Source organism: Lates calcarifer, linkage group LG8, assembly GCF_001640805.2.
Source record: "Lates calcarifer isolate ASB-BC8 linkage group LG8, TLL_Latcal_v3, whole genome shotgun sequence".
Classification (NCBI taxonomy): Eukaryota; Metazoa; Chordata; class Actinopteri; family Centropomidae; genus Lates; species Lates calcarifer.
The window spans coordinates 17172331-17199749 of NC_066840.1; the positions used below are offsets into that span (position 1 = coordinate 17172331).

At 40.8% G+C, this 27419-nt stretch overlaps 1 protein-coding gene across 1 annotated transcript in view; it reads right to left on the reverse strand.

Moving 5' to 3' along the window:
- Window positions 1–226: 226 nt before the first annotated feature.
- Window positions 227–27419, reverse strand: part of diaph2 (diaphanous-related formin 2) — a 344139-nt gene continuing 316946 nt past the window's right edge. The window contains 1 exon segment of the mRNA XM_051072493.1: window positions 227–4069. Coding sequence (XP_050928450.1) covers window positions 4005–4069 — 65 coding nt within the window. The 3' untranslated portion in view covers window positions 227–4004.

Below are 27419 nucleotides of genomic sequence, written 5' to 3' on the forward strand. Positions count from 1 at the left end.
TGTGCTAACACCTTAGAGCTCTCTGTAATCCCTGTCCATAAGTTAGCCTGGGGCAGGTAGCTTCTGCCCAGCCACAAAGTAAACTGGGGATGTAATTTTAGTTCCCGGTATTTGACAAAACAAAGGTGAAGACTTAAAAAAAATAAGGTTGATAGAGACATTTAATACTTCTGAAGTGTGAAGAAGTAAATGGATGTAGACATAAATGAAAGACAAAGAGACAAAGTATCTTTCAGAAATCAGTTTATATAACAAAGGGGTTATTATTTAGTATCATATTCCATGGAAGGACAGTGTGCATAACCATTGTTTTTTCATGTTCTTAAGGATACAAATAAACTTAAAATGTTACAAATATAAATGTTTCTTAAGACAATAAAACATACTCAATGACAACATGGAAGGTAGGCAGGGATATGGCAGCTTACACATCGTGGTCGGACAGGGTTTGTCAACAGTTGTGAGTGTTGTTTGTTGATTCAGCCGAGATTGGTCTTCCACAAATCAATAGTAAGCACTAACAAAGTAGGAGAGAACTGGATATGTGGCAGCTGGGAACTATTTACCAAAGGAAATACTTTGCAAATAGTTCACTCTGTTAGTGGCAATGTCATATTCAAACATCTCAAAGTTCTTCCCTCTGCCTGAGCAGAATATTGTGTGAGGTAAAGTGCGCAGTCAGTGAGTGTAAGTTACATTGCAAACTTTTCTTTTAATTAAATCGCTTGTCACAAATCACCACCGAAAATGGCACCTTTATAGTTTTTGATAAATCTTTCATAGCCCTGCCTCCTCATTCTTAACAATTACCATGTTTGTTAATTACAAGCTAAAAGACAATGCGATGATCGGCCCAGACACATGGGCCTGTTTTTCACACTAAAATGATGGAACAGTTCAGGTTCTTTGATCTGCTATTTTCTAAAAAACACATACTTGACTGATTATCCTAAAAATTGGGATAGAGGGAGAAATACAACAATCACTAACACAGCTGATGAGGAATGTTGTCATTGTAGAAGTTTCTCTTAAAGTTGAAGGTTTTCTACACCGCAGCTGCTTTTAGTAAGAAAAATAATTTAAACTCTGATGACTTTTCAGCCACTGCTTTCCAGCCATTTGGTCTATTTAATGGCAAAGAACATCACAAAACCAACATTTTGTGGAACTTCCCTTTCTGGAACTTCTACAATGGCTAACAACATAGCTCTTTAGTTCATTATGTTCTACAATGAAATCATTACAAAAGTTTCTTTTTTAAACTCCAAATAGATGACATCTTATAAAAGATGTTTGAGTGTTTTAGATAAGAAATACCACATGACTATCATTATGTAATCACATCAAAATCTCATACGATGAATGACAGTTCCTAATTGGACCAGTGTTTACCAACAATGGCTAAATTTAAATAAAAAAAAGTTCTGATGTCTGTACAATCTTTCTTATAGTTTCATAAAGAGAGACCTGTACTCCCTTTGATATCCAAAACAAAATGATAAAAAAAAAAACAAAACAGGAATTTAGGGTGTTTTCCCAAAAAATAAAGAAAAAAATGGTTGGCACGTGTAGGGGAAAAATATAAGACGATTAAACAATGAATATTTCAGTCAAATTATTCATAAAGAATTAGACACTGACTGTTTTGGCATGTATAATATCCAATCATAAGGTGAAATACCACCAAAAGTCACAGCAGACATTGGTGTTAATAGAGAACTGATGTAAAAAAAAAGGGGGGGTGGGGGGTTCTTATTCAATACTTTAAGCTGTACAGGTGTGATGGTGCAGAGGACAAAGGGCGATTAGAAAAAGGGAATAACTGCCTTTGACAGCACATCTCTATCTCTGCTGTGTACAACACCTCCTTAAAACTCCTATCTGTGCAGAATCCCTTATGCGGAAACCTCATTCTCTATGCTTTCTCTGTGCGACTGCTCGAACCTTATATTCGGAGGAGAATCATTGTCTTCTTAAATATGCAGACTTCTCTGAGCATTGTGGATGCACCTTGAGCCGAGATGATGTGTAAAATTGCATTTTTAGAAGCATGCAGGCTGGGAGAGGAGGCATCATGAAACAGACACATCACAAGCAGCACTGGCAGATTGTTTAAAATGAAAAATCTCCATCTATTCACCCCAGGAGTCAAGCACACTGAATCCTATTTTGCCTGGGTTCCTGTTCCGATTACTAAGCTGGCATGGTACACACACACACGCATGCTTGCCCAAACACAAACACACAGACACAAAGCCGTAAGCAGAGTTATGGTATTACTAAAGTAACTCGTATTATGGTTAAAGGGTCACTTATGCCATTAGTGCTGGGGAATTGGAGGGTGTTTAGAGACTCACTTGCTAAGACAAGCATCATCTTGTCTGCTGTTCCCCTCAGTCGATTATTCTGCTCGTACCCACTCTCCATGTGGATTCAGTGGTTGTTTTTAGTGGCATCTGCTTACAGTTTAGGGCAGTGAGGAGACCAGGCTGCCCTAGGCATGAATATATGAATAAATAGTTCACGTGAAGAAATCGTGTGACAGTGGGTCCTTACAGAGGAACAAAGCTCACAGCAAAGTTTCAGCTATTTTATACATGAACACCAAGCATTGGGTATTTGTTTTGATGCCAAAAAGCTTCATCAGGTGGAAGATGTTACAACTGTGAAGTATCCCGCTAGGAAATAGGGTCTTTAATATTAGAGTGTTATAGTTTGTAGTCCTAGAACTCTTTAGTGTTTGAGGCATGGATTCCCTCAGTAGATTTTGCGTGCTTTTTCCCCCAAAAGGTTTTAAATTTATAACTTGAAAAAAAGATTTAATTATTGGACTGTCTTTTAGAGCATATATATATATATATATATATATATATATATATATATATATATATGAAATAGATTAATAATAAAAATGGTGTAATACCTTTGTATGATTGAGCTTCACCCTCTGAAAACAACCTGTGTGACTGCGAGGAAGGTCAAAGAGGTCATGTTAGCTTCTCTAGGCAGTTATATGCATTTGGAAATGTGTCAGTCTCTCATGTTAACAGCAAAAGCGACCTTGGTACAGAGATCAGCACCCGAAGGCATTGGTTAGATATTACACAACTAAAAATAAAATGCATCTTGTCAAAATGGAGATTACAGTTTCAAGATCCATGAGTCACATGCTTTGAAATCTCAGCATAGACGGGGGCCAGCTCATGCGGCTTTGTGGGATGCGAAATTAAATGATTCATGTGGACTCTTGTACATTTACTAGTAAAAATTATGATGTTGGTTGAAGGAGGGATTGATGGGGGAAAAAACAACCACTCCCTCTTTCATTAAGAGTTCAGTGACTTGTTCAAGAAAACTTCAGCAGGTTGCAGGCTTGCCAACATAGGTGGTGAATCCCCGTCTTCCATTTAAAGGACAGCTGGCTTGCTGCCCCTTTGTTGAATGAAATGTGTGTTCTTCTGGATGATAAGAATCATTATGGTGCAGTCCTTCTCGGCAGAATGTCTATTCTCAACACACAGCATGTTTCATGTCAGAACTGTATGTGAACTGTAGTATTTTGATTAAAAAGGGATTAAAATAGTAGGCTTGGACTCGCAAGAATCAAAATGGATTTTCAAGCAACGAAAACCTTTCATTTCAAACAGCAGCAGCATGTGAAAATTTTTCATTTTATGAATCAAACTATCTGGAGAGGACATGAACATTTAGAGTGATGAGAGAGTATTGAATAAATATGTAAGGCGTCAGACGAACAGCACGAAAATTAAATGTCTGTGTGTGATGGACTACGGATCCTTCAGTTCTGTGTGGCTTCTTTAGGCTGTTTTGTTCCACTTGGTGCTGTGTGTGTATGTATCAATGCTTTTGTGTGTGTGTGTGCGTGAGTGTGTGCACGTATGCCACCGTGAGGGGTGATCTGTCCCTCCCTCAGATGTCTTCCTGGTCTCCACCTCGCAGGCCTCTTTGGCACTTATCTAGCGTCTTGTGGTAGGCGCGGGCGATCATCGAGCTTGGTGATTTGCGTTGTGGCGTGAACGAGACCTTTCCAGGACTGCACGGCGGTTGTCTGTTCAGAAAAAAGAAAGAAACAACAAAGAATCAAAACCCAGAGAGTGAGACTGAGAAAGGACAAGAGAGTGTTGTTACATTGATCCATACTGGCACGCAGGAGCTCAGCTAAATGAAAGACGGTATAGAGAAACTAAGAGCGGCTGCGAAAGAAAAGAGACTAAGAGCAGTGGAGAAACAACATGAAGCAAATCCAGGCTGATTGAGAGCGGAGCAGCAGGGGAGGATGGAGAAACAGAAGAAGCTGCTGGAGTGGAGGTGCTTGTGTCTGGTGTCATAGTAACTCAATTCAGCTCCTGATCCAGGCTTCCACTCAAGAGCCCCTCAACTATTCTCACATCAGATGCAGCATATGCACAGAAGACAAAGTAAATGCACACACACTCAAGCAGTTGAAAAAACAAGCGGGGGCAGGAGAATAATAAGAACACATATATGGTACATATAGAACACAGAAAAACAACAAGGACTAAAGACTTGTTTGTGTTATACAGCCATTTTGCCTCAGAAAGCATATATGTGACATAGAAGGACATAACATATTAGGTTACCATCCTTTGACGAAAATTTCTAATATAAACAAAATATGCTGATTAAAAAAAGTTTAAAGTAGCTAATATACACCCTGTGGGTATTAGTGACAGTGAATGTTTCACTGCTGTGTTTGTGGTCAGGAAGCACAGCCAGTCACACTTTGGGTTCTCTCTGTTGCCAGTTCTATGACAGAGTCATACAAACACTGCCTCCCATGCTATCCAACCATGGCTGCCCAGAAATGCCCATGGCATCCGCCGGGCAGCCAGGTGGCAGGTGGGGCTGGACAGAACCAGGAAGCATAGCCATGGAGATGACTGCAGGCACACCCACATAGGACTCCCTGGTATTTCCAAGCATCCCGCCACCACTATACCCATTAGTCAGTGCCAGCTGTAGGGTGCCAGGCGTCCCGGGCTGGGCGTTGTTTAATGGCACTCGCTCCATCCATCATGTCAGGTAATGAGCTGAGAGTGACTGTGATGGCTAGGAACACACACACACACACCACACACACACACACACACACACACACACACACAGACTCCCACCATCACAGTAGAGAACAGAGAGCACTCCTTCTTCAGATTGGATACAAAGCATCATGCAGATGGTGCACAGGAGGAGTGAGGGAGAAAGAGGGTGGGAAGGAACAGAAAGAGCAAAGGGAAGACAGATCGAGATGTTTCAAAAAAATGGATGAAATTTTCTGTATCCTCTTCTTTCAGTTTAACATACGCTCAGATAGGATAGGTGATCATTAAACATAATATGCTCAGGCAGCATGTCCAAAAACAACATCACTACTTATTTTTACATCTACAGGTTGTGCTTCACTCTGTAACCATGGCTCACACAACCTCCCCCTTTTCAAAACAAGCATCCATAGAGCACAAAAAGAAGGGAAAAAATGGGGACAAAATGGGGGAAAAAAAGTAAAAGAAAAAAGTAGATCATCCACAATCTATCCCTGCCAATCATTTGCAAGGCCAATTGCTGTAACCTCATTTTCTGACCAGGCAGTCCCCTTTAACCCTAAGTCTATCAGAGGAGCATAAAAAACAGAGCTGGGAGAGTACAAACCCACTGCCTCTCTAATGTGGGGTCATCTTGGGCTACATCTATTACTGTAAATAGGATGGGAAAAGGAGATCAGAGAGAGGAATATACAAAGAAGGCCATAAATGAATTGCGAGACAAGTAAAATCATAAAGACAAACTGGAGCAATCCACAAACAAATCTATAAAAATACAGCTACTGAGGGTTTGAATCAAAGGTGCACAAATGCTGTTTTCCAGCCAAGTACAACAACATTTAAGAAGAACATTTTTAGAGTCACATTACACTACACAGTATGTACAGTATACACACCATCAAACCAACCTTTTGAAACTGATTTTAATATTTAATCAAATGGAACAGTCTCTGTTGTTCGTATCAAGTGATTTGTTTACAGTAAACCATAACTGTTGACATTTTGTTACTATAAAATGGCTATAGCAAAAAGCACCCAGGGCTCCAGCCTACATCTTGCCATCAGCTCTCATACCCAATATAGTGCACTCATAATTTAACCTCCATATTGATTCAATGTAAAGGTGTACTGATACTAACATGATCACTGCACACTGTTGGGTTTCCAGCTATTTTCTATTCTGTGTAGAATGAAAACAATGGAGACTTTTAGTGTGACCACTTGTTGAGACCCTACAGGAACAATGATGTATAGCAGGAAGCTTTTTTGTGGAAAAGGGCCCTTTAGGGGGTCATTGCGTCTTACTTACCTGCCCGAATTCATGGGAAAGCCTTTGTCAAAGATTTTGCAAAAAAGGGAGAAAAACTTCCGGCAAACTGCATCTCCCATCAGAGGATCCACCAGAGGAATGGAGAGCTATTGGCTTCTCATAAAGACTTTTCTGTTCCTATCTTCAGGTGCATAAAAGCCCATCTCTTCCCACCCCACATCAATCTATCACAACAATTGAACAAACAGCAGCCATTTCTACTGGGAGAGAAACATTACTACTGGCCTCTACTGAATTGAATTCTTCAAGCACACATACACACACATACAGGTGGAGAGGGAAACAAAGTGAGACTGGGGAAAAGGAGGAGAGATCCACACAAAAGACAAACTCTACAGTTTTTTAGAGCACTGATTGCAACTCTTTCTACTTGCGTTGGTTTTGATGGCTTCTTTACCTGCTTCTCCCAGAGGCGACATCTTTCCGAGTTACAGTAGGCACGAAACAGAGGAGCACAAGAACAGGAGAAGAAATTGACAAAAGAAGAGCAGGTATTCCATGTTACAGCAGGGAGATGTTGGCATATCAAAACTTAATTAAATGTTGGCTGGCGCTGTTTCTCAAAATGTTACTAAATGCACCGAGGATTTCAGTGAGGGTGGGCAGATGGAGGGGGAAGTAACTGAAACACACACACACACACACACACGTACAAACGCACATCCTCTATTTCTTTCTTTTCCTCTCTCTCTTTCACACACACACACACGAATACATTGTTGCCTAAATGTGGTGGTAAACAGAGAAACGGCTCTGTGCTTTGCTTTGAGGAAATCTCAACATGCGCGCACACACACACACACACACACACACACACACCACACACACACACACACACACACACTCTCCCCCTCTGTATCTAACGCACAAGCATATCCTTGCATGTATATCATGATGATCCCTGCCACAAGGGAGAGGCTCTGAATAAGACAAGGGTAATAGGAGGAGGAGAGGACGCCAAGATTACTAAACAGCTGAAGCAGAGGCCTTAAGCCGGTGTAGTCAACTCCAACCTTCCCCCAACTGTTTGGAGGGCCTCCAGTGAGATGTCATTTCATGTTATGATAGACGATAGAACTGCGGTTTCCCTGATGGATTTCCCCAAAAGAGATTAAATATCATCATGACTTTTCTGTTACTGTCATCTTTGGCTAATTGCGTAGAATTACATCATGAGAGGACTCTGCGATGCGCAAGTGAAGGAAAAGCTGCCAGTCATCTATCAAATGCTTTCAGCATGGGATACTCTGAAGAATTACCTCTCAGTGGCCAGTATAAACAGGAAGACTTTTGGAGGGATTATGCTATGTTGGTTAAATACAGTCTGGGTAGCATCAGACTCTGGGCCAACATCTAAACATGGCATTCACATTCATCAAGGCCACGATAACAAGGTCAGGTTCACATAATTGCCAATCGTGTGTAAATAGCTGCAGAAGACAAACAGGATGCATCATAAGGGAGGAGTGGAGCTGCGTCTATTGCAGAATACACATTACAACCTTCCTGGTGGTAGGATTTATTGTAGAACTGTTGTATTAGACTGCATTAGTTTTAGCTAGGTGTACTAATAAAATGCCAACTGAGTGTATCTGCGCCAGTCATGCATTGACTGTCTTTTGTGCTAAACAAGTGAGCAATGACATGATTCCTCTGACATGTCACTGCCTTTTCTCTAATTCTCTCTCCAAGTTGCTCTGCACTTCATATTTTGATGAGATAAAACATAATAAATGTGATTAAATCTCTGCTCGCTGCACATCAACATGTTGTGTTTGCTTCTCTGTCAAAGGGGCGAGTGTCTGCAGCAGCAACAGCAACAGCCGCAACCTTCTATCACCTCTTTTCATCTACTCCACCTCCCTTCCCCCTTTCCCCTCTGCCAGCCTCCAAGCTACAGAGTAATGGAACTCCCTACACAGAAACAAGATACGGTGTATAAATGGGATGCAGAGGGAGAGAAGCTATTTCTTCCTGCTGAAAGTTATGGGCCAGGTATCGCAAAACTACAGTCGTGGCAAACACAGCCCCTCGTTCACTGGTAAGAGTAATCACCCCAAACAAGGAGCAGGGGAGGGAAAAAAATAGTGCAGCTGAAGAAAAAGGTGAGTTCAGTTGTGGAGAACTGGAAAAAGAAGGGGGGAAGGACGATGGGGATGGTGGGTCAATGAAGAAAGATTGTGCCCTTTTCTATCTGATGGTTCCAGTCCCTTGTTGATTTATAACAAGCAGCTGAAATGTATACAAACCAGTGCATTATAGAAGATTAAAGGATTAAAAGACCAACATGCTTTCTCTTAGCTACTCCACTAAACATCTTAGGCTCATTGTTGAGGCTTTTCTTTCTTTTCATTTTAGTCTCTTTTCTACAGAAGAATATCTAGGTTTTCACAAAAAGAGCACATTGTTTGAACCAATTTTCACTTAGATTTTATGTCGCCTTACATCTAATAGTTGTTTTTACTGCCTACAAGAAGACACTGTTCACAACCACAGTTTACAGTAAACAAAACTCCTCTTCCAAAAACAGAGGGGTAAAAAAAAAATCTTGATTTTATGACAGAGTTTCTTCCAGTAAGTTAAAAAAAGAAAACAAAACAAAAAACAAGATTTTTTTTTTAATGCCATGGTTGCATTGCATAAATTCCACATTTTTGGCATGAGTTTTTCGATATATAAATGTACTTTTCATCTGTTTTAATTATTCTAAATATACATTATATGCTGGTATCCCACATTAATGTGGTAATATTTTAACCATCACTGCTTGCAAAAAATCTGTATTGCCATTTACAAAAAAGGCTATAAATAGAGCTTCTCAGCATTTCAGCTGATATGTTAAAGTTTGGGGAGATTAGCTGACTTCATCATTGAACACCTTTTTTTTTTTTTTAAATCTTTTAATCATATTTTATGGAATTTACTATATTGATATATTCAGACTCTCATTCTGCCTCACCCACATTTTCATTTATTGATTTTCCTTACATCCCAGAATGACTTTCAAAAAATTATCTAGGTTATAAACATTTTACTTTCAGTCAAAGTCAGCTTACAGATCTACTTTGCGAGCCAACCTGTTTGTGAACACAAGTCTGCGTCTGTAATCCTAACAGTCAAAACACAACGTGCTTTATGGCTGTACTGAATTACTGTCTGTGGAGGTTCATAGAGGAATTGTTATTTCTGATTTCTCTCTCCAGTTTAACTGTGTTACCTATAGTGATTTTTTCCTCATTTTTAAAAAAAGAGGTATTACCTAAATAAGGGGATGTACAAATGTCAGGGGATCTGAGAGTGAGGGGGCTGCAATCCGGTACTTGACGTGTTTTGTTAGCACACCATAGCAGGCAGAGGCGATCAGAATGGCATGACAGAGGGAAATGCCTAAGACAGGCCTGAATAAACATGCTGAGGCAAGATACTGAAAGTCTCCCACTCTCTGTTTCTCTATTCCTTCTACACACTGTCTTTCTTTGTGTCTTGCTTTTTCAATTTTCTTCTCTTAGTCTCTCCCTACTTTCCTCTTTTTAATCCCTGTTATTACTGACATTACCTCCAATGTTTACTACAAGAAGCTGACCACTTGTAATTTCTAAACACCCAGGAAGCACAAAAAGCCATCTAAACATTTTACAATAAATTTTAACCTGAAAAGGACACTAAATCTTATAGTATTCAGATTTGGCATGCGTGTATACAAGTTCATGTTCCGGCTTGACAGTTTGTGTACAGCATTTGGAGGCAAAGTGAATTTAACTGACAGTCTGTTGAGATAAACAGTAATGAGGAGAGGTTCACGGAGAGCAGGGTGGTCATAACACATGCAATCGGTTTTGACAGTGCAGGGATGTGGTTAATCTTTCCATGCCTCTATCACCACTCTATCTCAGTGGGTACTGTGATGTGCATGCTTGGCAATACTGGTGACTGACCCAGATAGTGAATACAGCTATTCTTTTCCCCGACGGCCCTTCACGACTTTCCCTCCCTGGATTCCATTTAAGTTCCAGACTCCCTTTGACAGAAACTGGGCTGTGCACTGTCACTCAAAAAATCAGGACTGATTTTTCTGTTACTGGCCTTGCTTACCATTTTTTCCCCCTTATTGTAACTAGCCCCATCTCTCCTCTTGGTGTTCTTATCGTCAGACATACCGTATAACTGCAGCCTATTTCTCTGTAACGCTTCCACATAAACACAGCAGAAAAAATACACACAATCACGCACTACTCCTTAACAACCCTACTGAAAGGAGCTTGGTCTGAAAGTAATGCCTCCTGACTGCTCAGCACAAAATGTGTTTCAGGAGACTAGGAAATCACTGCACATGTTCATATTCAAATGCTTATTTTTAGAGGGAAGAAAAGTACTAGTTTATCTCCTCTGTAGGGAAGATTCGACAGGTCTCTACCAGGGACAAAACAGCAGGAGAGAAGAAAAGAGATTTTGCATGTGTTTGTGCATGTAAAACCTGCATGTACTATATGCACTTTAAGCTCTGCATGAATTCATTTGTGTGGTAATCTTAAAAAAAATCCACCGTTCCCCTTGAAGCTCGACAAGCATTTGTTAGATTTTTGATTGAAAACAACCAGCCTGACAGACTACTGGTAGCACAGATTCCTCACTGGGCCCTTCAGGTTCAAAAATCTCCTTAAAATATCTCTGCTGGACTTGAATCCTCAGTCACGGAACAATGCCTCCTGGCATTCTGGGATGCAGCGGAGGCACACACAGGCCAAATGAACAGTTATATGAAAACACTTTTGCAATCGATCAGCGCCTGAGGCAAAAACTCCCATTTATGATTGTCCTCTCAGCAGTCAAGTTTCAGGAGGCAGGCTTCAACCTAAGTATAACCATGAAAGAAAACAAATATCCTCGACAGCAAATTCCTGAAACTGCTAAGCTGTGCCCACCTGTTTGCTTGCTGTTTGAGTTTACTTTACACTTTGACATTATCTCCTTACTTTGGCTAAAAACTGAAGTCTACACTGTGATATAAAAGTCTAGTGGTATCAGGATGAGCAGTACGTTATGTGCAGCACAGGGAACAGGAGCATTTCCACTGTTGCAAATAATTATTATTTTCATAATCAATCAATCGATCTGCTGATTTTTGTTTGGAATAATTGATAAACTGCTTGGTCTATAAAACATCAGAAAACAGTGTACAGTGCCATTCCCAACATCCAGTCCAAGTCCAAAGTGTCATCATCAAATGTCTGCTTTTGTCCTGTCAATGGTCAAAAAAGCTAATAATATACAATATTGTAAGACCAAGTAAAATATAAAACTCTCACTTTTCACTACCTGGAACTAACACGTTTGTTAGTTTTGATTGAAAAATGTAGACAATGAATTTGTTATCAGGATTATTTCATTAACTGGTTATTTTATGCATTCAGTAGAGTTTCTGCATGGAGGGTTACTAGTGGTGTCATAATATACACAGTAGACTGAGGTTTCATGATTTGGGGCTTCACCAGCAGCCCAAGACTATGACCACAAGGCATGCAGGAGCCATGGGGAGCACAGATGGGGCCTGTAGCTGAAGCCTGGGTTTCATAGGCCTGAGCCAGGAGAGAGAGAGTAATCCATCAGGCCAAGGCTCTCTGGTGCCTAGGGGGGCCAGTCACTGATCCTATAAGACTGATTGGGCCTCTGTGGGAGGCCAGACCCCCTGACTACATGGACATCAGTGTCTGGCTTGCTCCACTGAGGCTTGATCTGAACTGGACCGAGCCAAAGCACTGACCTGCTTCCGTTTGGATTCTGTGGAGGGAACTATCTAGATCACAGATAACAGTCTGTACTGAACGTGTTGTATGAAACTTTTATATTTTACATCTTCACTATACAGCAAATAACAGCAAACAACATTTCATGTATCAAAATAGGTCTTTCATTTTAGCAGAGCAGGACAGTTCATAACTGCTGTCCATATATTTAGTCTAATGTCAACCTTGAAACTAACATAACTATACTATAATTAAATGGGACTGTAGTTAATACAGTGTAAAACTTTAGATTAAGTGATAGGAATCTAATTACTTTATCCAGCGGTCTTCTGAGCTGACGAGTTCAGAGACAGCATCAGCCAGAGAGGCTGGAACCTGCGGCAGCCAAGGCAAGCCACATGATTGACAGGTGAATGAGTAGACAGAGAGATAGTTAGACAAATGGAAGCTAAGATATAGTTTGACAGACAGATGGGAGCGTAAATGGATGGTTTGGCAGCATGATAAGGTAAATAGGCTGATGGATCACCAAACAAATGTGAGAGGAGGAAGGAAGAAAATAAAAGGGAAGAAAAGAAAAGAATGCTTGCCTGCAGACAACAAAAGATAGGAAGCCAGATAGCCTGATAAACACAGATGGATTGTGTTGATACACAGGGAGGTGGGGCAAGATCGATAGATTGTTTTATTCTATTTGCTTGGCAAACTGGAGATTTGATGTGGCTGGTATCAAGGCGATCTGTTTCTGACGTTGCCAGGCGTGACTGTTACAGATGGTGAGATAGCGACACATCTCAATCTTTGGCTAGCCTCAGTTCAGTCTATCTTAGCTGTACTACTAGCACCACCTCCAGTGGTGTCATCATTTCTGAGAGTTATCAAAAGGCTGTGTGTGCAATGTATCCTTTGCTATGACCCCCCCCACACACACGATTTCACATTAGATGGGAGTCTAAATTAGTGAGCATGAATCACAAAATTAAGTGAGGAACCCATGAGGTGTTAGCCCCTAGCACTAGTAAGGACCTGTAGCTTGGAGAGAATAGCAACTAGGTGTCTCAAGATGGAGAAAGGGTAGGATTCTTTGGTTCCACTCAGATTTGAGCAAAAACAAAATGGATGCCCTGACAACCCGACGCCTCATTACTGCTGCTTGCGTTTATCATGTCAAAATGGAAGACAAGGGTATGTGAAGTTTAGAGGCAAGGGCTCTCCTAGTTAGAAAGGTGGCTTTTCTCTGTGGCTGCTTGAGGGACATGGGGGTGCACTGCAACAGCCTTGATGAGTGTTGCAGGGCTTATAATAGACAGGAAAGGCCCAGAATGCATGCCCTTTAGAGGTGCAGCATCTCTCACTGTCTGACAGCTTACAGGGCCTAGGCTCCACAATGACACCTTCACAGTGCGCTCAAGATGACACACAAACACACACGCTCACAGGTGCATAATGTTCAGACACATATCCTAAAAACACAAATAAGTTTGGCAGCACACACACACAATTACACACAAACATACATAAACACACGGGTGCACGCACACACACAAATCCATTTGCGATGTGGAGATAATACCTGACAAGTAGAATCTCAGCACCATGCTGACAGTATTAATACTTATAAAACAAGCCAGGCTATAAAAACATCCTGCATTCACTCCAAGAAGGGGCTTGGGAAACAAACATCTGTTTGTGCCATGTTAAGGAAGCAGTACAACTCCTTGACTGTAAACAAAAATATAGTTAAAGCTCCATTTCTAGGAATAGTGTTAGATTTCTGTCAAAACCTCATAGTAGGTAAAGAAGGTAAGTAACCAGAGGTGGTTCTTTGACCAGGAGTCTGCAGCATGTGCATCAATCCAAGTTCACATGCCAGGGGAAAACCACTGTCAATCACAACTTACAGTTTGTCCCATTCATATTCTTCCTCTTTATTATTACTGTTATTATATTGCATTGTTGTTTCTGTAAAATAAAGCTAAATAGACACTCCAACTGTGAACAGTGGAACAATGAATCTATTAGGTGATAGAAAATTCATTCCTCAGAATTTGACAATCTGATCAGTCATTAGTGTTTAAGCAAAAAAGCAAAAGATTTGATAGATCCAGCTATTCCTATGTGAGGATTTGCTGTTTTTCCTGCACTTATATAATGTATACTGAATATCTTGAATATTTTGGACAGTCAAACAAAACAAGGTCAAACAAAATGAGCACTAAGAACTTGTGATGGGCATGTTCCACTATTTTCAGACGTTGAAACGTTTAACAATTAATTGATATTACTGATTGAAAATCCACAGATTAATTAATAATGGAACTGTATGTAAAAAATGAAATTTATAGTAAAACATGTGGCAACGTAAGCATTCATTGTGGGTTTGTATGACTGAGTTTTCAAATAATTAATGAATGACTGCAAATGCATATGTATGTGAAGTAAAAATAAATCACAGGTACAACAGTACAATTGGGAAATACTGTTGTACTTTAACTGCATTAATTAATTAATATTTTTGCATTTGCTTCTCACTAACATGCTGTACTGTCATCTACACAGTCATTACATAATCTATTCATTACTAACTCCATCAGATTAAGATGCAGAAGTATGACATGTAGTTTAGGCAGTTTTCTACAAAGCTACTTTTTTGTCATTTATGGCTTTAATAAGGACTTTCAAAGTATCTGCAACTGGTTAGACAGCTGTTATAAGTTTTCCAGCCACAAGCCATGCTGCCATCCAATCTCAGGATTCACTAGAACCACTCGCCACTGATGCCTTACCCAACTTAATAAAACATGGCGTTGTGTGTTATTTATTTATTAATCCCCTTTTTGATGTGTCCCAGCGCGCAGTGAGAGTGGTGGGGGAGATCATAGAAGGCTTTGCAAGTGAGCAGCCTTGCTCTTCCCTCCATGCCATCACCATCAGACCCATTTGGCCATGTGAAGATGCTCCCTTCTGTTCACATGGGGGGGATGCAGGGTGGGTGTGCTTCCAGAAAGACTTTTCACTTTCTCTTAATATAAATCATTCATACCGAGAGATGCTCCCTCATGTACACAAAACACCACAACCCTTCCTGTGATGGGCTACACTTTGCTACCTTCATGTTTTTGCCTTTGTGGCTGTCAATGTGAGTTTTTGTGTACAAGACTTAAAGTAGAGGTGGTAGACGGAGAGCATATAGACATAGTGGCTACAGAGGCAGCAGTAATGTAACTTCTTGTAACTTTTAAATCAAATTATTGGAAACTTCTTTTGAAATTTACAATAATTTACTGAAAACATCATCATTCTGTCAGTTTCTATTGATATTTTTTTGTTATTATCCTTTACACAAAATTAAATTCATTTTTCAGTCTGCAAAAGGTGAAAAAAGCTGTGATAGAAAGATAGCAATTTACTCACCTTTCTAAACAAGGCTGTGTGTGTATGCCATGACTGATAAGCTGACTTGCAGTCATGTGGTAGAGTAAACACTAATTCATCTATCTTCCTTAACTACATCTGACAGTCACTGTCTATCAGAGCTCCTTGTCCACAACTTGAATGGAGAGTGTGGTGTGTCTCTGTATGCGTGTGTGAATATACATTATGCGCTTGCTTATACGTTTGTGTGTTCGTGCATGTGTGCTGGTGTCTAAGGAAGGTTATGTGTTTCTTTTTAAGCGCCTGCAGGTTGACTACACATAGCCACAGACCAGACATCTCAAGCGACAATGGATTCTGTGTGAATGAAAAATTTATCTGTCCCCTTCACTTATTCATCAAGGAGGAAGATTTTTCTGCAGGGATGCCCTCCAGAGATGTGGCGCTCACATGCCAGGCGGCCCGCCGCCACTTTACCCACAAGGTTTTCAATAAAACAAGCAAACAACACAATTCCAACACCTATAAATAAGTGATCGTTCCTGAATAAAGTGCTGTACACAGAGCCCCTCACTGAGGCCACTCATCACACTTTAATGGGGCCCTGTACTGGCCAAAGTTATTTCTCTCCTCTCTCCCTCTCTCCTTCTTTCTATCTTTCTCTATCTTTGAGCAGATTGAGGGAGCAAAGTCAGTGGAGGTAGCTGAAACAAGAGAAGCAGAGGTGCATTCAGATCATCATCATGCCATCACCTGGCTCAACACTGGTTAAGATACAGCACTATCTGTTTCATGATTTATGAGGCTATCAACATGCACTATCCTCCCCCCTCTACCGCCTCCCTCTCATTTCTTTCACGCACACACACACAAAAACACAAACACTTAAACACAAGCACACACAAAGTCCTTGAGTTTCCTTCCCAGTTATTTTCTCTCTTTCTGGAGACAGGTTGTTCACAGCAGTTTGAACATTCAGAGTGGTGGCTCGCCAGATGCTTGGGCGTCTGTCAACGTGGTGCTATTGTTAGCTAGTTTTTGATGAGATTTACATGGCAGAAAAGCCATCAAATAAGATATACTACTGAGAATATGAGAAGGGATCACACCTAATCCGCACACCTGCGTCTTGGCAGTGCTAAGTCTCTTTTCCATCCAGACCAACACACGCGCAGAAACATGCAACCGCCCACCCACACCCACACAATCAAGACTACAAACTTAGAGCGAAAATCTGGGAGTTACACAGCAGCTTGAGTCTGATTTATATGTGGGTTTTTCCCGTGGCTCAAAGGCTCACAATTACCATACTTGTTCAAAAACTAACACACACTACACCACTCACTTCTGCACGCATGCACACAGGAGCATTACAGTGTAAGTTCTGGTATTCTGTTTTGTGGTCCTTTTTCTCAGCAGGGACTTTTCCAGGAACTTGGGAATTTTACCTGCAACTCATCAATTTGTAGTTCCTATTGTGGTCTTGACGTTTGTCAAAAAAGTTTGCCTTTAATTTTATCAGTCTACTATGCCAGATCGTTATTGTTCTTAAGGTGAAGTTTAAATGTGGACATGAGTGCACTGAATTAACTTTTACTTTTGGATTTAGTTCCTAAGGCCTTTTACTTCCTGGGAGTATTTGGCTGAAATGGCCCATTATACTTTTTCTCTCTCTGACTTCTGTGCAGACACACACACACACAGTGCACATCAAACCTGTGCTGATTAGAGAAGAACTGGGTCACTTGTGCCCTGGCTAGTGGCACTTTCTGCTCTGGCCCTATAAGCCCCTTGGTTACCCAGAATCCCTTGGCATCCATGTCAGAGCCAGGGCCTGCGGCAACACACCTGTGTCCACACTTCTTCACTGGGATCAATTAGCATTAAAGTTTCAGAGCTGCTCTCCCGCAGTGTGGACATAGTGTACACTGGAGGGGTACAGCCTGAGAACAGCCACAGAAAGAGACTGACAGAGACGTGAAGAGAGAGATAGATTTGTAGACACACACAAGAGTAGTCAGACAGATAGACACATACACAACCATTCCTCTAAACTTAACCCTATACTAGCTACATTTCTGGATCCAGGTTCTGGGTTTTGGGTGTTTCTCATGTGAGTACTCCAGAATAGAATCATTGTACTTGACAGACATGTTTTCACTACAATCTTCTGAAATGTAAAAACTATAACACTCATTCACACACACATATCTCTCACAGTCTGTAAAGAAAAACATCAGCACATCCACTAAGACATAAGCGCACTTTCTATATTTTACTGTGGCTATACCTGTATATTATACGACAGCTGCTTTTACTGATCACTTCTCCTCCGTTCCACTGAACTGATCTCTCCATGACTTTGCTAATGCTTTCTTCTCACACACTTAAACTGATTGAACTCTGACTATCTAATTTATTCCTGGAGAAATGCAGCAGAGTTTCAGTGAGATTCTAATACATGATACAGAAGTACAGATTTTTTTCCCTCAAGGATATGAGGCCACATCAGGTTCCTTAAATGACCTCTGAGCACTGATGTGAGAAAATTGTGACTTTATTGCTGATAAGATTTGTATCATGAACTATGTTTGGAGTCTAGTAATATTGACCTATTAAAAAAGAAAGAAAAGAAAAAAGAATTGTCATCAGTTTTGCTCTCAACATTCAAAGTTCTTTAATCTATGTGAGAGAAACTCTTATGATTTGTTATTCTACTCACAGACTGACAGAGGAACAACTTATTTTCTGTTACTTTTATTTTTTTACATCATCAACATCTTTTTTTGGCAGCTTTTCAAGCCTTACAAACACAACTAGACTGCAGAGAGGTCATCTGTTCGAACTTGCAGTATATAGCTTTACGATTCTGTCTTATCCACCCACAGGTTATTGTTGTTTTTTTAACCTTTACTCTTCCAAAGTTCAGTATGTGGCTATAAACATGTTCTGTATAAGTATCTACCCTGCCTGTTCCGCCATAGAGTCTGTCTTTCCAGTTACATGCAGTGTCACGTAGCTAGTCACCAGCAAACAGACAGTCAACAAGTAGGCGGCAGCGTTTGTTTTGAAGAGACTGTACAATCCTGGGGCTTTCACCCTGGGGGGGCTTTCCACCACCATGTGTCAGTTTACAGGAGGCCTGGATGTGTTTGGCTGTGTGTCCCCGCCAATGTGTACTATGTGTGTGTGCCACAGAGGAAAAAGAGCACTGAGGGCAGCTGTACCTGCGCTGCCTTGTGGTTGTCTCTTGACAGTGCCCTTCACGTCACAGCATGGGCCTGTACATTGGATCTGACAGAAGTGACCTCCATGCCACATCACCCTCAGAGACACACAAACACATGCCTACACACAAACAGATGCGCACCCAACACAGACAGACAGATACACACACACCGGGTAACTCCCTGGTATGTATGAAGACCAAACATTGATTCAAATAGAACATGTTGGCACACAAAGGACAAAAAATACCAATTAAGATATACATAAAATACCATGCATTCTATCACATTCGTACTAAGCACAACCACAGACTGAACACTGGCATTACCCCCCCCGGGCTGCTTAGCCACCCAGCCCCCCTGTCAGACAGTTATCAATAGGGATTCCAGCAGAGCGGCTGCTAGACAGCATGGGTAAACAAAGAGGGGATGAAAAAAGAGCCTGAATCAAAGGCAGAGTGGGGACCCTGTTATTCTCCCTGAGCAGGAAATCATTTGCTGGCAATTTGTGACTCATTTTGAAGCATTTTGTGTGGGGGTGCTTTTGACACATATGTAGAGACGGGGGAGGTGGGATGATGGGAGTTGGGTTTGGTGGTAAACTTTGACTTATATATTTAAAATGTCAAGCCGTTTGTTCTTTACAATGCAGCTATTTCCAGAGAATTGTTGGCTAATCAGAATTTGTGTTGGATGTGTCACACAGAAAGCAGTAATTGATGGGATTCAGTGCAGGCACAATTCAGTGTGATTGATAGGGAGTGGAGGAAGCACTGAGACTTGCATTTTTCTCCCACTGTAAATAATAAAAAAATATGCGGCACTTCTACCACTGTGTGGAATACAGTGCGATCATTTGGCAACTCTTTCTTAAAACTCTTTGATCAATACTGTACTAACATAGCCACCTTCTCCGGCTGATTAGCCTTATCTTAATCCCCATAAACACAATGTCATTACAAGCAAATCCATTTCCTCAGCATTCTCTCCACCAGTGACATATTTACCTGGCCTCCTGTATGCCTAATTGAAATTAAGTTAGGTGACCTTTGGGGTGCCTATAGTGGCCTGCTTGTTCCACCAGCCCCTTACTATATTTCATTTGCTAGAACCTCATAAATCAGCTTGTTGAACTGGGTCGTGATGATGGTCTTGACCTTTCTCATGACATTTCCAAATGGTCACATCCTCTACCTAGGATCATGGCACCATGAAAGGCACCCAACCATGGTATATGAAGATGAGAATGAGTCCACCACGCTAAGCATGAGGGGGAAAATAAACCAGTTGCATTATTGTTGAAAGTGTAGTTCTGTGTGCACAGCTTTGTAAGATACATTGTCTCACTGAACACATGGCACATTCCTCACATACTGTAAGTATGAGAAAAATGCATTTGATTTTGAGAATATTCAGTCATTTCAAATTCAAACAAATTTACAATACACACTTGAGCGCTGTGAAGCCTTATCATCCACAAGCCAGGTGGGTTTAGATGTTCTTCATTGTAACACTCACTGAAGAAGAGCATCATTGTTATGTATCTATGCATATCTACAGAGGCAACAGCATAAAGTAGCTTTCCATTCTGTCTTTCTCTTGTACTATGTATAGTCTGCTGGTCTTTCTGTGTGTGTGTGTGTGTGTGTGTGTTTGTGTGTACTGAAGGGAGAGAAGTAAAGGTCCTCTTGTGACAAGCCTAGTGGGAATAGGAACATCTGGTGGACCGGCTGCTCCTCTGGTTAACATGCTCCTCCTCAGTGGCCCCCAACGACACACACCCAGGTACCACATGCACACACATGCACAGGTACATGCAGATGCGCTCACATACATATGGACACAAAGAAAGTCAGGTGCATGTACATATGCATAGGTGTGTACAAACACACTCAGTCTCCTCTCCTTGCTATCCTTGTCATATACTTTTAATGTAAATCCACATTCTATTCGTCCTGTGCAAATAATGGTCCATCAGGTGCCACAGATTCAACACTGGTATCACACTGGAGAGAGGTATAAATAGAAGGCCTATCATTTATGGAGTGATGCTAAACAGCAACTATGTCCAATTTGCACCAGATGCTCTTCAGTGCCGAATTAAGCCTGCATTATTGCTGGTGGAAAATGTCATGTTATTGGCAAGGTGAACCCTCTCTACTCCAACCTCTGTTCTTGATGTAGATTTGCATGGATTTGTGCTGGCTCACTCCCATATCCACCCTGTAATCGACTAAATACAGAGCCATGCCTTATTTTATCTTTCTTGCTCTGTCACTTACGCACACAAATACATGTATTTAAAATCATCACTCATAACTCTACTCCTCAGCCTCAGTGAAATGTCATCCCTGCTGCACTGGATGGAACATGGCATCAATTAACAGTTCCTTCACCTTCATTAACTAAGTAAAGTTATAGGCAGAGGTCACATTACTGCAGAGTGTATGGTCGTGTAACAGAAGACGTCAGGAAGAGTAGGCCAGTATTGTTTCATGAAAGGTTGAGTTACTTGATAGAAGTGGCAGCAGTCTTACTAGAATGATTGCTCAATGCCTCTAGGGCTGGCATTTGGCGCCCTAGGCGAGATTTTGCACTAATAACTCCGACCTCCCTTCACTCCCTTTCTCCTTTCTCTCTCCCCCACACACACACACACACATATTTGTTCTATGTCTGTGAGGACAAGCATTGCATTTTGGAGTCAAATCCTTTGTCCAAAAACCCACACCTTAAAATTGGAGCTCTAGACCTCACCTCTACCACAGGAAAAACCCCAAATTAACTGGATAGAAGAGAGTGAGTTTTTTTGTACTTCACATCACAAGGATATTCGGTCCTCACTAAGATAGAAATAGTACATGGTCGCGCACACACACACACACACACACACACACACAAATACATACACACACACACACCTAATTTCCAGCTTTTCTGCAGGCTGAAGCCAGGTCTCACTGGAGTAATAGTGGGAGGTGGGGGTGTGTGTGTGTGTGTGAGGCGGAAGCAGACTACACTTCCTGAACGACCCTGCCAGCCTGAGGAACACTCAGTTGGTCTTCTGCCAGGGCCTCAGTACCCTTCCTTCACCAATCTATGTAATGGCCGTGCTAATGATGGTAAAGCAGCCAGTACCTTAGAGAGCAGTAATTTAGACACTGCTAACACTATCACCAGTGCAGTCATTCCATGGTGATGATATGCTCCTGATATCAGCCACTCTAGCACCCACTGGTTTCCTTGAGACAACATGACAAAACTGGATAATTAGACAAAGACCATGTCCATATACACACTTTCAGTAACCCAGATAAAAAAAGAAAAAAGACACTTGGAATCTGAACAGAAAATACCACTCTAGACTTATTGTAAGTGTTTACTTTCTCAGCTGTTTTCTCACGGCTGAGAAAAGGAGAGTATTGATTTTCCTTTTCAGAAAAATAATACTGAAGAAGAAAGGAACATAAATAAAAGCAAGAAAACTAGAGAATGTTATGGAGAAGAGGAGGGAGGGTGGAAGACATCAAGGAAGAGAAGAAATTGGCAAACATGAAAAGGCCTTTTAATGTTATTGGGAAACAGCAGTGATTAGAAATCTGAACTTTTGGAATGAGGGGCTATTTTTACACACAGTACTCATGTGAGCAAGCTTGTGTGGAGCTATGAACCTGGTGGATATGCATCGATTTCCCCCATTTTCAATAACACAAGTAAAATATGGGTAGCTTGAGTGCTGGCCTCCTGTAGCTGACCATCATACACACCCTACACCCAAATTGACAAATCTCACCAGGCTTCTCAGTGCTTATCCATATGCCATCAATCATGTCTGCCTGGGTATGGAAGTTTGTTTGTGTGCACATGTGCAATTCTGTGTGTAAAGCTGCACTTGTGTAAATAAAAGACACAAGATAAAGACACAAAGTCATACAGTGATTAACAATGAAGAGGCATGAGGGAAAGGGTCTAAAGAACAAGTCACGTACAAGTAGTTTTCCAACTTTTTAAACTTGTCTGATGTTGTGCTCATCAGTTGCCTATTCAACTAAGGCTTTAAGAGCAGCACTTCAGCTGATGACATCAAGCTTTGAGTCAGACAGGCTTGTTCTTAATAAATATCTCTTACTGAAGCTTTTATTTTTCTTAATTTACTTTAACACAACCTCCTCTTTTACGATCTTTGATAAGTGGATGTCTGTGGTCTGAGATGTCCCGATCCGGGAAAATAATGGAGTTATTTCCTGACTTCAAGTGTTGTGAAAATGATCACCTCAATCTTGTCTATTACTTTCTTATCTTGAGACATGTCTCTGTAATTTATAGCTTATTTAACAAGATACTGTTTACTTAAATCAAACTAGAAAATGCATGAACATTGAAACTGATTAAAAATATAACCATGGATGCATCAGAGTGAGAAACTTAGACACATGCCGTGGTAAAACAAAAGCTGTCCAAGTAGCTGCAGCTAATTTGATTAGGATACATTTTGACAGAAAATCAACTTTTAATGAAGAGCCGTGTGGTGGGAGAAATTAGCCATTACCCTACAGAGCTGGCATGAAATGTTTATAAATGACAATGATGTTGGTACTGACTGTGAAGGAATTGCAGAGCTTGGGGAACGCACTGACGTTTAGGCTGTCAGAGAGCAGGGCACAGACTTTACCTCATCTGGGGAGGTAGTGAGAAAGAACAGAAAGGGAGGGAGTGTGACAGAGGAAGAAAAAGGAGGAGGAGCATGAGGGTGAATACAAGAGACTGCGGTTATGATGTGCATGAGAAAGGGAGACAGTGAAAGACAGGGCGAGAGAGTTTAAAAGGCGTGGCGTCTGTTGGCTGGCAGGATGGACGGAGGGAGAGAGGGAAGTATGTGACAGCAGAGCGTGACAAGTGCGGCAGAACAAACCGGTGGTGACTCATGGGCTCCTTCATTCACTACTGTGATCAGATCCAGCAGGACAGCCCACCATATGGGATGGCACAACTTATTCATCCAATCACTTGGACTACATACAGGACCAGAAGAGGAGAGGGGATGGTGTGTGTCTGTCTGTGTGTGTGCATGTGGAGAAGGTGCCTGAAGGTTTCTCAAATATGACAGTAAATGAAAGGGGAAGTGAGAAGAACAAGACTACAACAAGGAATGCAATTAATCTATTAAAAGCGCTACATTTTTCAACAAATAAAAAAAGGCCCAAATGTAACAAGGAACAAGAAATTGTATTATAAAACATGCACCACTGCATGATTTGTTTGTTTGTAATTATAAAAACTGATCAGTTAATTGAACATATGCAAGTGTTCACTCTTTGAGGGCTGCCAATGCTGATCCTGTTAACAGCTTTTTTCACTGAAATATATCCCATTTACATCAAACTCTTGTCCTAGAAAACCAACCAATTCTGCCTGCAACTTGACTATAAAAAAAATGAATACAACACAATTAAATGGGGAATTCTCAGAGGCTAAAAATAGCTGTTGTCTCACTATACCCTGAGATTGTTTATCCTCTTAAGAAAAAAAACATAACCTCTGACTCTGTCATCCTAATGACATATAGAAAAGAGTCAAAGACATTAAAATAAATTATTAAATAAAGGCTTCTGAGTGTATAACGTTGTGATAATCACTTCTGTCTTTTCCGGGCCTCCGTTAAATGCAGATTAAGGCTAAGCTCTGAGAGGTGAAGGGCCTGGCGAATTGAGCCCCAACACACCAGGCACAGGAATAGAAACAGACATAATCTAACCAAAGCCAGATATTTTTGTGAAGAAAAGAATGTTTCTACCCGGTTGGCAAGAGGCGTTATAAACCCTTTTTTAAGGTACCTAAACTACACTGTGCTTCACTGAAAGCAGAACCAATTTGCTTAACTTCACAACATGCAGGGGCCCGCCGATAAAAGTGTCTGTCCTGTACTGTAGCTGGCAAAGATATTGTTATCCACTTTGTTCCTCTGCCACCTTGCCAGCTTACTCAATTTTTACAAGACAGATAGCAATCGTCGTGGGGTAATTTAGGGATTAGGCTGGAGGTGTATTGTAATCACATGCTTTTGGGGTAGCAAGACAGTCATTTAGGATATAGGAAGGGGAGACTGTCTAACATCTACCTTTTGTCTCTTATCTAAAACAAGGATTCTAAGAAATCCTCGGGCCAGCACCCAAATTAAGAATTTCGTTTTTCATAGCACCAGCATAAAGTTATGCCTGTACTGAGCAGACAAAAATTATGTAAAAAGGCAGATTAGGAGCCTCTTCAAAACAGAATGTGCGAAACAGAATGGGAATTTGAGAGCCTTCAAAAGTGCTAAAAACCAACCTTTCCCCTTTTAGTTTCTGCTGATTTTACATTTACAGGCATGTGGGTTACATTTCTGAAGCACATATATAAACTACATGACCAGCATCACTTCAAATGTAATGGAATTATATGCTCTCAGACAGGCAGTCAATCTTGTCTTTCTATACTATACTTAATAACGTCCGATATGTGACATTCAGCTTAAACTGTATCTGAAACACTGCAATATGCACTTCAACATTCAGTAAACAGCTACACTTAATTTGTGGTTACAGCATTCACTATAAAATCCTATGAAATGAGGACATAATGAAAATGTATGAGAATTCAGTGGGAAAGTCAGAGGCTAGCATTAGCTAAGGTAAAGAAACACATTACACATCCCAAGAGGTTTGTTACAGTGTTATCACATTGTCAGTGAGTCTTATTCACAGCCAGTCCTTCTGCCTTCTTGTTCCTCTGCCCTCTGCCACAGGCTCTTCTCTATTCTTAGATCCTCCACTCCAAATGATCTACTTTTCTTTTTTTTCATCGCCTTATTACAGGCAATTCAGGGGCAATTCAGTTTGGCAGGTACAACGCTGCACTTCAAAGAGGACATACGTACTGTGCAATAAATTTGATGTCATGTGGTATCTAGCCATTACTGTTCCACTGTCTAACAAAATGAAATGTCTTCAACCAAGCACATAGTTTTAAAAAATAGTTTTACTACAACTATACAAACAGCATGACAGTAAAGTATTAATTAAAATAAGTATGGTTGTACAGTCAGATTTCAGTGGCCAGACAGAAAAAACTACACGTCCATCACACAGCTGCTGCATAATAACAAGACACTGAAAAGAATTAAACTGCTAAGATGCTCATTTCCTGTTAAGTATATGTACAGCTAATGGCCTTTTTGGAAAACAACATAAAGCTGTTAAAATCAGGATGTGGTGCTAAAAAAAGAAAGTTGGAGACATGAGTGACTCTCATCAGGTCAGAGCTCCATCTCAAGGCTAAAGAGACATTAACAGGTCCTATATCTGACCACTGCCTGAAGGCTCTGATTCTCCTCATTGTGCCTGTTGCCCTATCTGGGGCAGCAATATTTGATGAGGTTTGACAGTAGTAAAAGACTGTCCGCATCAAAAAAAAAAAAAGAAAAAAAAAAGTCACATTCTGACTCCAGATAATAGATGTTGCCATTCTAAGCCAATAATAGTGTCTATAATGAAATCAGTGGAGCAGAAAAGAGGCGCTCTTTCATTTCCTTATGCAGGGCCGTGCGTTTTGTACATCCCATTATTCATCAGGTCCTGGCTGCTGATAACTGTTCCATTTGCATCTGAATCAAGAATGCCTTATAACCTCCCCCCAAAACACCACCCCCATGCAAATGAAGTGACCTAAAAAGAGCAGGTACTGTATTTAGTTATTTGTGTGAAACTGTGACCTACTCTGGAGGTTGTGTTGATTTGGTACCACAGTGGAACCTACAGTGTTGGCGAAATTGTGTAGATAGGATCAGGATACTTGTATGTATGTCACATCTGGATGTGATATAGTTTGAGAATACTCTGTGATAAACGTTAATTCTATATAATAGCAGGAAGTTTTCCACAGGATGTCAGTATCTGTACTGTATCTTGTGCTGCCCTTTTTTCCCCTGACATGCCCTACTTCCATGAACAAAAGACAGGACAAGAGTGCATCGTAGAAGATGGTGAATAATCATGGCCTTGCTTTTCAGAGAATGCTTGACTCACTCTGCAGTTCAAAGGCGCAAGATTTCGCTATTTAAAATCTCTGCTACATACTGTGTGATATTTGTGATCGGTCACAACTGCAGAAAAAAGATTGCTTTGGCTCAAAATAATAAAAAAGATGCTATCTGTAAAGTGGTGATCTGTTGAGGGATGAACTCTTCAGAGGAAAGTCCAGCTGTGCCAGACACACTGTTCAAAACCCTCAGTAGACGGACAGATTAATGGAGTGTGCCTTCATATACAGTAGTCGACGTAAACCCAAGATGAAGTTACTTGTGTGTGTAAACTGACATATATTCTAATGTATATAATTCAACAACACTGTAAAAGCTTTTCTGTAAACCTTGCATTTATACCTAAAAAAACAAAAACAAGAAACCCCACATACATGCACACACACGCTGACTCACACCAAATTGTCTGTTTCTACACATGGAGCAAACACAAACATAATTCCAAATGCCAGAGGGTAAATGGGTAGAAAAGGGGAGTGGGGGTCTTATGTGCATTCTGAGTTTAGGTCTTGGCCATTAAATAAGCTGGCACTGCAGAGGTGAGCTGCATTGACAATGATGTATGGGGGAAACACAATCCATTGC